Genomic DNA, 13,439 nt, shown 5'->3' with positions numbered 1-13,439 from the left:
GAGCGAGAGCGAGAGAGAAAATCCATGGCTGTATTGATTAGATCGACGACACGACCGGGTACGCTCTGTATGAGTTGTGTGCGTGTGTGAGCGTGTGTGTGTGCACGCACGTGTGTCTGTGTTTGTGTACGCGTGTCTGTCAGCGTGCACTTGCGTGTGCGTGTGTGTAGCGTGTGTAGCTGGGTGGCTGGCGTCGACAGTAGGCGGGCTCGCCACAAGTTCAGCATGTAGTTCCTCCATGAGGAATAGATCACACACACGCAGAAGCGTTTGCAACCAGGAAACAAAAGGGAACCTCTAAGCTGTTTTCAGTTTATTTAGTTTCTTCCGCAGTGTCGAGCAACCGTCAGAAACAATAGAGCTTTTAAGCACTTAGCCCTAATTAGAAAGCTGGCTGTTTTGGTCGAGGGGAGGCAAGAACGTGCCAGACCATGGCACTGAATCATAAGCTCCTCATCAAACACTGCCGCAAAGCGTCAATCAATAAATCGGCAATCCAGCATGTGCAAAAACCTAAAATTGTAAGTTATAAAAAAAGGTAGTCACTCAAGGATTGTTTGCAGTTCGGTTCGAAAAAGAAAAAAAAAAAAACAGTTCCTATTTTGTGTTGGCTGCTGTGCTGTCGTCTATCAGAGAAGTCACAGCACTGTATGGCTGCTTGGATTTCATCCAGAGCTAATTGCGATGAGTTCAGATATATTTTGTTAAAGAAGAGGCAGTGGGCTTCATTATCTTTCTGAAGATACACAGAAACAGGGTGGGATGTTTAAAACATTGTACCGAATTCAACGCAGTACCTCAGTTTGGTGTTTGGAGTTAAAAAATAAGATCCTTAAGCCTTAAGTATTTTCACGTCAGTGTTAACCAGCGGCCCGTCAAAATAAAAGCGTGTGGCCGAGTGTTTAGCGTCTCAAACCCCCTCACCACTAGAATACCAACTCCCTGGCTTACATAACCACGCCAATTTATTCGAGTACAAAGGACTGCGCGGCGCTTTCTCAGTTCTCCCTAATGCTCTCTTAACGGAAAAAAATAACGAAAACTCAATGGCCATGCGGGGCCCCATCATAGCGTAGCATTAGCATAGCGGGAGCGTACCCATTAGCGGTAAGCGCTTTGAAAATGACTCCGTACCGCCGCTGAGAGAGGCAGCGCTGGGGTACAATGGAGGTACATTAAGAGGGTTTCCTCAACAGCACAGCCAGGTGCAAAACGACTGCCGAGGAAAGCGACATAACAGTTACACGGTTATGACGGCTGCGGTTCGTGAGACGCTACAGCGCACAGAACGCCCGGCTGCCACTCATGGGGCGAAGGAGGGGGCCATACCAGGTCCTACCAACAGGCCCCGTCTTAGATCCAGTGCCTCAGAGGGAATTCATTAGAAGAGAATGAGTGGATCAAAAAGGCAGTGGGAAGAATAGAATAATGGTTTAAAGATGAATTAGGCCTTTTCGGGTTTTTCCATCCCTTTTCCTCCCTGAAGTTTCACAACAATCAAACTCTCTCTCTCTCTCTCTCTCTCTCTCTCTCTCTCTCTCTCTCTCTCTCTCTCTCTCTCTCTCTCTCTCTCTCTCTCTCTCTCTCTCTCTCTCTCTCTCTCTCTCTCTCTCTCTCTCTCTCTCCCTCCCTCCCTCCCTCCCTCTCTCCCTCTCCTTTAACTAGCCCGCTGCTCTCACTTCCACGCCCCTCCGTGCCGACTAATTAACTGTCAAGCCAAAGACATTTATAATTTCATATTTTATCAGGGAAATAAAGTCACGTCGACGTGCCATTGGTTTGGCCCCTAAAGAAAAATATCTATGTCCAGCCCAGTGGTTTTCTTCTCCAAACTGTCAAATCTGTGCCAGTTTGTCGGTTGTTGAATCAAACAGTTGTTCTACAGAAGGTTAGACGCTGACCTTTCCATTCGCTGAGGCTAATGTCCCAAGTACGAATGAATAGCACTAGCTAGCATGGCTGATGTCACTAGCTACCACAGCTAATGTCCCTAGCTACCATGGCTAATGCTAATAACTACCATGGTGAATGGCAATAGCTATTGTGATATTGAGGGTGCATTAATGAATTAATGGACGGATGAGATAACACATTTTCGAAGTGGAACAAAACACCTATCATCAAACAAAGTTTAGATAGAAATTCCTTTGAAGTAATCTAATCAAATCTTTGTCATCTGTTTGTTGTTTCTCGCCGAAGACTGAACCTGCGATAGTGCCCGCCTATTTTCTAAACTTAACCTTTTACCCACTCCACACACACTTTGTGTTCACTGCCGTGACAAATCTGCTTCAAAGACCCCTTCGTCATCACGACCCATTTGGTCGCCCACAGTCTCAGGTTCTCTATCCAACAACAACAAAGAAAGGCGAGGTGTAATTTTCCCACGAGCCTCTGCACAATGAAGGCTTGGTATCAGCCACTGTCAAAACACCGTCATTCTGAAACATCATCCGTAGAAGAGCCGACATCGCGTTTAACGTTTGTTAACAGATAATGAGGGAGACGCATAAATGTGGCTTCTGCTTTGTACTTATATCCTAACTCGAGGAATAAATAAACCAAACCAGGAGGGGGGGATAGAAAAGGCGCGCTAGCGTTGCAGAGAGAATCGAGATGTAGTGTTTGTGGGTGGAAAAAATAAGTGGAGGCAGGCGGGAGGTTAAGGTGGTAGCGGTGAGCCACACAACACCGCTTTCACATCCAGTTACATTTATGTAACCACCGCGGGGAAATGGTCTTCCTCGTGAGTACTTTATATTATGCAACTTGTAAGAGAATCGTACGGGGGAGAGCCCAAGCTTTTAGAGTATTTTTACCCAAACACTGATAAGTGTAGCTCATGGAAAACAGATGCGTTGAGGGCATAGCGTACGTCACCCTAGCATAGTCCCTTCATTACTGCAGTGCATTCAAACATATGCCATCAAATACAAATTTAAAAACAATACAAATACTCACTGGTGGTCCTCTGATGCCTTCAAACATATGCCAACAAATACAAATATGAACATAATACAAATACTTGATGCTGATGTAAAAAGAACATCTCGCCCCTTCAAATGCTATTTGAATCGAGTTTCACAAGCCACTGAGACGTTGGTGGCTGAAGGTTTGGACACTGTGCCGATGTCAGTGTGCCAAAGTCACCATTGAGAATAGAAAAATAAGACTCAAATCCCGAAAGATCAGTGGACAAATTCCTGGAAGCTTGAGCTCGTCGGCCAAGCAGAGGCTACGTCACGAGCCTGTCGCAGCCCGACGGAAATAACCTCAGTGACGGTCGGAGTGAGTGTATTTCTTGCCTTACCTATCGTCATCTCCATGATGCTGACTTGGTTCTCGGAAGGAAACAGGATCTTCGGAGGCTTATCCGTCAGGGGAGCTAGGGGAACGAGAAGAAGAAGAAGAAGAAGAAGAAGTTAAACATAGTAGGTCTATATGCGTAGCTCCTTGTGTCATGGGGAGTTTGATTGACGGTTAATTCCTTGATGAGGCCCTGTGTCGAGGCAAAGCGATTGAAGTATAGAGAGAAGGGTATGACTAATATCCAAATGGGCTTTCAAGAGGATTCACAGGCAGAGGAGGTTCGTTTTCACAGGAGCTCTAAAGCTAATGCTACTGAAGAGCTTGCGGCCTGCGTCTCTCTGCAGCCTGTGTGTAAACTCAAAGCAGTTAATGAGTGAATGTGACGATTTCTTTATAAAATCGCCATTGACTGTTTTCTTTTCCTTCGCTTGCTGCCGAAGGTGACTTGAAAAGACTGTGCATTGAAGGAGTTGAACCATTCGATGATTCGACAAGGTTATGAGGCGATAACTAATAAACCCACTCCAGCGCACACTGAAGACTGACGGCGGAAACGTTGAACATGTCGGGTTTGATAATCAGCGACATAATACCGGACTATGACTTACATTTTACAGAATATACGATTTTAAATTATCTCACCTCAAGTACAGTACAGGGGTTATTTTTTACCTTAAAACCTGCACTGCATTTTCCACTGCAGTGATTAACTTTACTCACACTAATAACTGCGCTAGAAAGTTTCCGAGGGATAACACACTTTCATCTACAAGTCAGTTAATCCAGGGATGTTATCCCTTTAAATCATTTTGTAGAGAAAATATATATAAGTGGCCCTTTTGGGAATGGCTCCTGCATAGTTTTAGTTTGACGCTATTGCACTCGAGGCTTCTAATGGGAAATAGTGAAAGTGCAGATTTAACATCAATCCTGATAGGTCAGATGGATTTACTACATTACATCAAAAACTGGTACGTAAAAAAATAACAAAGATTTGTTGTGTGTGGGTGTTTGTGTCTATGACGTATGTGTCTATGACGTGTGTGTGTGTCTGTGTGTGTGTGTGTGGAGGACGTTTGTGTGTTGTGTGTGTTAAGGAATGTGTGTGTTAGGGTGTGTGTGTGTGTGTGTGTGTGCATGTGTAAGGGGGTGTTCGGATGACGTATGTGCATTTGTGTGTGTGTGTGTATAGAATCTATGAATTTGTTGTGCGCTGTGTGCTCTGACATTGTTCCACAATGTAAGAGCGGCTGTTTGCTATAAAACCGATTTGGAATCACGGATGATGTCATATGTCACATGCCCAACCAGGTGAACAGCAAGGATATCCCCATTAGGTTTTGACTTAATCGTGTTTACAGAGCCACACACACACACACACACACACACACACACACACACACACACACACACACACACACACACACACACACACACACACACACACACACACACACACACACACACTCCATCATCGATGATAAGGGCATCCATTAGTTCAATGGACACACTGAGCAGTGTGTAATGTGTTTATTCACAACTAGGAATACTAAATGAAGCCGTGATGACACGCTGCACAGCTAAGAGTCGTCCCATCATCATAATGAGTGCCCACCGCCCCGCAGGAACACAAAGCGCTCATCGTGGCTGTCCAGCTGTAACCACGACGTCACAACAACGCGTTACAACAACGATAAAAGTGTCTTCTAAATTATGTCATGACCTATTTAATTTCCAAATTGAAAGGGAAACCCACAGGGAGTTTAGCCAATGTCCCGTGATTGGCCGATACCCTCGTCTCCGATAAAGAAATCTCATTATCTAAATGACCTTTTTTTCTTTTTTTTTTGCCTACATTGTTTTGTTTCATTAGGACATGAAAAACATTATCTTTTTCAGTTTGGTGATCTTGTCCAACAAGAAACAATAGTTTTTTTTTTATCGAGAAAGCGGGAATAAATAACCAAATAAATAAATAAATACAAGCAAAATAAGTGCACAAACACACGAGAATGAGGTGTGATTGTACCAGGAATGGAGAAGAGTTTCAAAATGGGGTTAAAGCTCTCAGGGTTCATTAGTGTTAATGTGGAGCACATTGGATTCAGTGTGATGACAACCAAACACATTATTACTATTTAAAGCTAAGCTGGTTTCCTCATCCAATTTCATTAAATAAAGGCCACTTCACCTTTATTACAACGTTTGTACTTGTGTATGTGCGTGCGTGTTCATTAAGTTGAATGAAAGGCGTATAATAAATGAAAGTAATAATTGAATCGCTGACCGCACACACACACACACGCACGCACACACACGTATCAATAAAAGGGGGAGGGGCCTGTCCAGTGTCTCGGGATTTCCACCCACTCTGATCACATGATGACGAATGGAAGGAGGGGGGGAGATGAAAGAGGAGAGGGAGGGAGGAAGGGGTGGGGAAGAGAGAGAGAGAGAGAGAGAGAGAGAGAGAGAGAGAGAGAGAGAGAGAGAGAGAGAGAGAGGGTTGCGAGCCTCCCCTGTCACACCTCATTACAGACCACTTTACCAGAGATAGGTTAAAAGCAGTGTGTTTGAGTGTTTGTGTGTATGTGAGTATGTGTGCGTGCGTCCTTGCATGTGTGTTTGTTTGTGTGTGTGTGCGTGTATTTGTGTTTTTGCGTGCGTTTTTGTACATGTGTGTTTGTGTGTGTAAAGTATGGATGCAAGGCTAAAGATAGCATGGACACAAAGGGAACAGAGTTGTAGTGAAACGACAAACACACACAAACACACAGCAGTGCACGTTGCCTTGGCTCGACTGATTAATTAAAGTAAATAGCGGTTATTACCGGAATACAATCGTACAACACGGAAAACCTTCTGCTGAAGGTTATTTTAGCCGAGTTGGCGGAATCAACTAGTTCATGGAAAATGTTTCAAAAGGTATTGATAATGGCTCATAATTGAAGCTACTACATTATTATATAGAGGATAGATCTTTTAGCAGAACGCTTAAGTTCGTCAAGAATGTTAAGTCTGCCGGATCTCTGCAGAAGACTTCCCCCTCCAGATTGTGAGCCACAAACTCAATCTACCTAATGAGTTTGTGGCTCGGGAATCAGTTAGTGAGTCAGGCATGTTGTGAGTCACAGACTCCATGACAGTGGGCGAAACACAAAACAGTTTTTCCCAAACAAACCCCATTTTTAGGGATGCTATTTTAGATTTGCTTGAAACAATGTTACACGATGCTATGTTAGGATATCTTATCTTATACGTTGTCGAGCATAATCGATTTATTGAATTAATCGTTGCAAGTTTCGTGTTTTAAGTACGTTTCTAACGATGCGTTTTTAAAACGACGCATTCAGAGATGAGTTTACCACGGTGTGTCTCGTTCTGTTTGTTGTGACATCCACGCAACAACAAGTGCACATGGGTATACCAGGACACTGAAGGAAGAGATATTTCTAAAAGGAGCCACAAACCAAGTCCTTCAGATAAAAAGCAAACCTGACAAACAATTATATTGCAGAGCTCCCTCAACCTGCGATCAGAACATACTAAAAAAACTACACAGAGATGGCGGAGGAGGTTGGATATAATGAGTGTGTATATGGTCGGCTGTTGTGTGAGAGAAGACATCTAAAAAAGTGATAAAAACAAGCACTCGGGAGGCTTTCGGGGGGAAGTCACCATTATGAAGTATTTCTTCAGACGTGTACTGGGAACGAGTCGAAGGCTTAATCCCGGGTCTTGAGTTTATTATTGTTTCTCTACGAGAGACGGAGTGCTCACTTTGGAATCATTTATGAAAACAATTTGCTCAAAATCGAGCTACGGGGTGTTTGTTTCGATGATGTGTGTTTCCCTGCGCGAGCACGAGGCTTTAGCTGGTGCTGTGTGTAGCTAGCATGTTGCGGTTTGATGTTGAGCGCTAGTTTGACGCGGTTGTGAGAAAGAGGTATTGAACCCCACACTCGCATGCGGGACGGCACACATCCGAGGTGTCAAATGCAGAAAGCAGGAGGCAGCTCAGAGAACTTAAGTTCAAAAAATGGGCCGGTTTATTTATAGTGCACAACAAGTACAAAAGAACAAAAGAAAATAAACAAAATACTTTGAGGTGGACATACAATACTTGCCTCGCAGCAAGCTGATGCATATCAAATGCCAACCCCGCCTTTTTCTCTTCAACCCAGTCTCCCCATCAGGGTTAAATAGGCTGACCAATCAAATGCCAATTTGGGGAGCCCACTAGGATAGGTGACATAACAATTATCAGTCACCACAACGCAACAGAAAAATAGCTCCAACCACTATATCATTATACCACAATACATATAAATACCTACACACACAACACAGTCTTGGACAAAAATCACAACAGGAATAACTACGACACACAGAAGCATGAATGCTACCTCACAACCTCGGCCATCAGCAAACCCAATTAACTGTCCCGGAAGAGAGAATAAGGGCCTGGGTCCCACGCGGCACGCCTTTCCCCGCGGACCAGTTTGCGGACAAACAGGAAGAAGGGTAGTTCAATCGCGAGCGTTGTGCTTTGACAAACAAATGAATGTATTGTTAACTGTGTGAAATATGCATCATGTTGAGTTAATAAATGAAGTGGATTGAACTGACGTGTGTGGTGGTTGTTTGTAGTGTGACGCTAAGCAGGCTTTGGGAAAACGCGCTGCGGGCTTTTCACAGCAGTCAATAGTGTGGATTTCAATTTTTTTTCATTGTGTGCGTAATAACAGGCCCAAGGTCTGAAGAAGAACTGTTTTGATGTGATTTTGCTATAAGCAATGAAAATGAGAGGAGATAGCTGGCTCAAAATAGCCATGAACACACAGTTCAAATGTATGAAATACGAGTTACAGAGAGATGTTGGTTTCTGGGATGGTCTGTTTGTTCATAACAACAACGGATGATATAAACACCCGGGGAAATAAAATGGTGCAAGAGTGGGTTTAAACTGCTTACACACATACACTTAGCGTTGGCAATATATTTATGCTTTATCTTAACTGTTATTTATTTATTTGTGTGGATTAAAGTTATGTTAATGGTATTCATCATCAGTCTATGATTTTGCTGTATGGTAAACACTCATTAACACCTATGAGCATCGTCCTTTATAATCTAAACTAATTAATTAAAAATAACATTGAAGTATTTGAGCAGTTGACCTGCTATGCTATGCTATGGCGCATACATTAGCAACGAGAAACTTCCAGAATGAGTGATGATGAGAAATACATGAAATGTCAGAGATTGTGATGAAAACCCCTGCAAATGCGTTTCTCATCAAAGACAGAAGGGAAAAGAGACCGCAGGTATGCGCACACACACACACACACGCACACAAACATCAATCATTCACAGTGACTCACAGCCACATAGGGTAAAGCAGAAGACATGCGTGTGCAAACACACACACACACACGCACACACACGCACACACATACACAAACACTCGCAAACGCCCACACACGCAAACACACAGATACACGCACACACAGTTATCAGGAAATTAAAACAATTTTTATTTCTTCGCAAGAAAGCTTCTGGAAAAAAACGGTAGATGCTAATTAAATTGCAGTCTGTTTTCGTGCCATGGTTCGATATCCCATGTTGATCATTTTTAACAAAAAAACCTTTTCTTTGCCGTCACAGGCTTTACAAAGTTGAATTTCCTCTTTTATGACTCGAGGTGCGTAAAAAATAATTACGACTACGCTTTCTCAGTGGTAACGTCGACAATTCGTGAGCATGCAATGGTGATCATTTTTGATTCGGGAAAGTCACTTCTGCATCCCCAAAACATTGATATTCTAGGAATACACTTTCTAGAATGTTCACCGGTTGAATTCTGGATCCTATAGAAAAAACAATCTAGTCTGTTTATTCCTATTGCAAAAACAGCTTAATGCACACAGACAAAACAGGGACATTTAATAAGGATTGAGAAGATGACGAGACATTGGAGGATGTTGGCTTGGTGTTATTAAAAAATAACTAATTGATCTGGGTATGGACCTTCGATAATTTTCTCCTTCTCAGACTATCAGGTATGAAAACCATCAGCAGAGCTTCTCCCAATAGCCACCCTCACAGCATTGACGCAACCCAGGTTTGGTTCGAACCTCTTAATCCAAACGAACGGACAGGAAACGGCGGTGAGCTGTAATTAAAACCCGAGCTCATCCGTCGCCCGCTCAGTCACAACCCTTGGCCCTTTGGACCTCGGTAAGTAAGTTAAAGACAATCGGTGGTGAATCAGGTTGAGCGCGTGATGCCTGACACCCACTCAAGCCTTTTGGCGTCCTTGAAAAATTGCCGCGGTGTGTGGGTCACGGCTTCTCCTGTTAACGCGAGTTGCCAGGGGCAACGCTGCGCAAGCTCGAAGGACGAATGATGAAGTCGCTGATGAAGATGACATCACTTCCTGCCTGAGGCGTGACAAGAAAAATTCAAAACAAGGACTGCAGCGTAAATCAGGGCTGTGTCGCGGCAGCGCCGTGAGTATGCGCGATTACCCTAATTACACTTTGTTTTGCCCTAACGAACACTTAAAAAAGGGGACAGAAGGGTGGGAATGACACCCGGAAGACTCGAAACGTTTCAATAAATGCTAAAAGGGCAATCGACTGCATTCACACTGCGCTTTTCTAACCAGTGGCCACGCAAAGCGCTTTACAAAATCGCCCCACATTCACACATTCATGCACACATTCACACCTCTACGGTGGCGTCAGCCATGCAAAGCTGACAGCCCGCTCGTTGGGAGCAGTTACGGTGAGGTGTCTTGCTCAGGGACCCCTCGTCACTCTCAACCTAGCAACCTTCCGGTTAACAGCCAACCAACTCTACCTCCTGAGCCTTATGCCGCCCCAATGACTGACAGTTCTTTCCCCCCCCCCCCGCCCATCCCCAATGTGAGAAAAACACCGTCCCTCTCCTCTTCCTCGAGAGCTTAGCTTTTTCTCTGAGCCTGAGAAAGGAAACGGCTAATAAATTGCTTGTCTTTCAAAACCCTGTTTTGGCGCTCGTGCGTCTGATAGGATGCAGGCCGCGTCTCAAAGCTCCTTCTAATCTTCCTTGTGAGAGCCAGCACTTTTTGTCTCGCAGTTTTGAGGGCTCTGTTCGATCAATACTGCACTGAACACCCATCCGTGTGTACCCTGCTGGGCCTAGCTTTGAGAAGGAATCTGGGAAAAACTGAAAAATAAGTGAGAGGGTGAGCCAGTTGATGAGAGGACGGATGAGCGAGTGAGGGTGTAACTGAGTGAGTGAGAGAGTTAGGGGCTGAGTGAGTGAGTGAGGGATTGAGAAATTGTGGGTGAGGGTGTTGAGAGAGGGGGGGGGGGGGTGAGTGAGTGATAGAGTGAAGCGATGAGTGAGTGAGTGAGTGAGTGAGTGAGTGAGTGAGTGAGTGAGTGAGTGAGTGAGTGAGTGAGTGAGTGAGTGAGTGAGTGAGTGAGTGAGTGAGTGAGTGTGAGTGAGTGAGTGAGTGAGTGAGTGAGTGAGTGAGTGAGTGAGTGAGTGAGTGAGTGGATGATCATTAGGATGAATGAGTGGGTGAGTAAGTGAGTGCACCAAAACCAGGAGTATCATGCGGTTCCTTGCCTCGAGACGGAACTGCACTCTCAAAAACCTTCATTCAAGGTGCACAGTTTTGCAATTTTCTAATTTATGGAGATTGGACCCCCAGTGCACCAGAGAGAGAGAGTTGTTGCGTTGTTGAACTGATTGCTGATCATCTTAGCGACCTGACCCTCACTTCTGTGGACGGCAAGAACCGTCAAAGTAGCGTCACAGGTCATTAAAGCACGGATAATATTTGGCGTACGCTTTTACCCAAAGTGGTATTGAATTTGAATTAATTTTTTGAATTTTAGATATATTTTGTCATTTTGGTAAGGGGTTTTGGGGCTTGTGGCTCAAGGACGCCACCATGGGGTCGTGGACGTTGGGGGTTTCGAACCATTGACCTTGCAGTCCTGGCAGTCAAACCCCCGCGGCCCCGAGAACATTCCACCGTGCTCCCCTCTCTCTCTCTCCACTCTCCATCCTCCACAGCCCACAACCGCAACCTGGCAGTGGTCCTGTCCACCCATCATTTGACTGTGATCCGTGATGATTGCACACACACACACACACACACACACACACACACACACACACACACACACACACACACACACACACACACACACACACACACACACACACACACACACTAATATCACATATACGTGTATGCAAGTCAACAAACCGAAAATGACACACAGACACACACACACACACAGGTTTGTTGACCCCCTGGAGGCAACGAACACACACAACAAGGACGCATCACCCACTCCCTGGAGAGAGAGAAATGTATATTCTAACACACCCATCAGTGTGTTTTTTGTTAGGCCTAAAAAAAGTTTGGTTCCTGTTGGTTGTCAGTTGAGGTCATGGGTAGGTAGGGAATTTATTTTATTTTTTTATTTTATTTTTTCCAGCGGCAGCGAATGATAGGTAGGTTGTTTTCATTTAAAAACGAGAAAATTCGCTCAACCTTGTACAGAATGAAGAGGTGCTGTACCAAAACGTAATTAAAGTTTGCATCAAAAAAATTTTTTTTTTTTTTTTTTTTTTTTTTTATAAAGCTCATAAAATAATTTGGGTCGCACATAAATTGACAGGGTCGGTCGGAAACCGGAACCAAACAAAAATTGTTTTTAGGCCTTATCTGTCTTGCTTTGACTTACATGTTTTTAGTCATATAATCGTCCCAGTGTTATGTACGTTTTGTTTAACCTCTCTTTTCTGTGCGCAGTTTTTTTGTATCGTGGAATTGCGTACATGCTCCGTTTCTATGTTTCGTGTTCGTTCGATTTTTGTAAAATGTCTAGGTGCTCAGTTTCTATGATTCGTCATGTTTTTTCGTGCAACATCTATGTGTCTGTATGTCAGGGCTCCCTTGAAAAAGAGGCTAAAGGTCTCAATGTGACTCACCTAGATAAAAAAAAAAGACATAGATATGCATTCAAAATAGAGAGATAAATGTGTAGTGCCTCAGCGAAAGCACAGGGATGCAAATCGTGGACAGCCCCGCCCGTCCGACGAACACATGTCCGTGAGCCGCCGTTGCCGCCGCCCCCAGCCCCCAGACCCCTCACACGCCGCGCTTCCACATCCGTTGCCATAACAACTGACTGGTGGGTTTTCACGTCGGCACACGTCACGCTACTTTGCTGCCCGTCCCTCCTCCGTATCCTTTTGAATTATTTTTCTATTTGTTTTTGTGGTGTGGTGTGTGTGGTGAGAGGTGGAGGGAGAGCAGAGGGTGTGGGTGGCTGAGGGGGTGAGTCAGAGAGTGAAGGGTGAGCGAGGGAGCGATTGAGCAAGTGAGGAGGTGAGTTAGTGAGGGGGTGAGTGAGTGACTGAGTGAGGGGGGGTGAGCCTCGGAAAATGGCCACTTCTGCTCGCCGCATGAACAGGGCCGCGAGTCCTTTCATCGAACTGTTGTGCAGTTCGATGACAGCCCAAAGATAGGGGTATAAACGTTTGGCTCTTGGTTGTCATTGTGTAGTAAGAGGCTGAACAAACCAGCTTCTCAGCATCCACTAACTCAGCGGACGTTGTTGCTGTTTTTACGTCCTGTTTTCTGCCCGTAAAGCCTCGGAAAAGAGTGAGTTCTCAATAAATGTCATTATTTCGGTGAGCGAACCATCTCCTTCATAGGAGTAGTACAGGTACGTTTATTGCAGTCAGGGTTGACTACTTTAAGGACAATTTGCTACTTGAGCCTCATTTGAAGATGTTTGCAATAGCGCTGGATGCCCATTTTCCTACAAATCCAAAAAATGATACTACAGAGTTTATTTGCTTTCGGTCCAGCCGCACCAGTCTCTCTCTCTCTCTCTCTCTCTCTCTCTCTCTCTCTCTCTCTCTCTCTCTCTCTCTCTCTCTCTCTCTCTCTCTCTCTCTCTCTCTCTCTCTCTCTCTCTCTCTCTCTCTCTCTCTCTCTCTCTCTCTCTCTCTCTCTCTCTCTCTCTCTCTCTCTCTCTCTCTCTCTCTCTCCCTCCAAAGTAATTCAGGTGAACAAACGACTGACCTTTGAATTGTCAGCACTCTGGGACTTG

General features: G+C 44.6%; 1 protein-coding gene across 1 annotated transcript in view; it reads right to left on the bottom strand.

Annotated features, from left to right (window-relative positions):
• Window positions 1-13,439, bottom strand: part of LOC115542622 (interleukin-1 receptor accessory protein-like 1-B) — a 204,087-nt gene that overhangs the window by 54,317 nt on the left and 136,331 nt on the right. The window contains exon 6 of the mRNA XM_030354949.1: window positions 3,311-3,385. Coding sequence (XP_030210809.1) covers window positions 3,311-3,385 — 75 coding nt within the window. The remainder of the gene's footprint in view (window positions 1-3,310; window positions 3,386-13,439) is intronic.

The sequence above is a fragment of the Gadus morhua genome, chromosome 4 (assembly GCF_902167405.1).
Source record: "Gadus morhua chromosome 4, gadMor3.0, whole genome shotgun sequence".
NCBI lineage: Eukaryota > Metazoa > Chordata > Actinopteri > Gadiformes > Gadidae > Gadus > Gadus morhua.
Note: the sequence above shows the minus strand (reverse complement) of the source record. Positions and strands in the feature narration are given on the sequence as shown.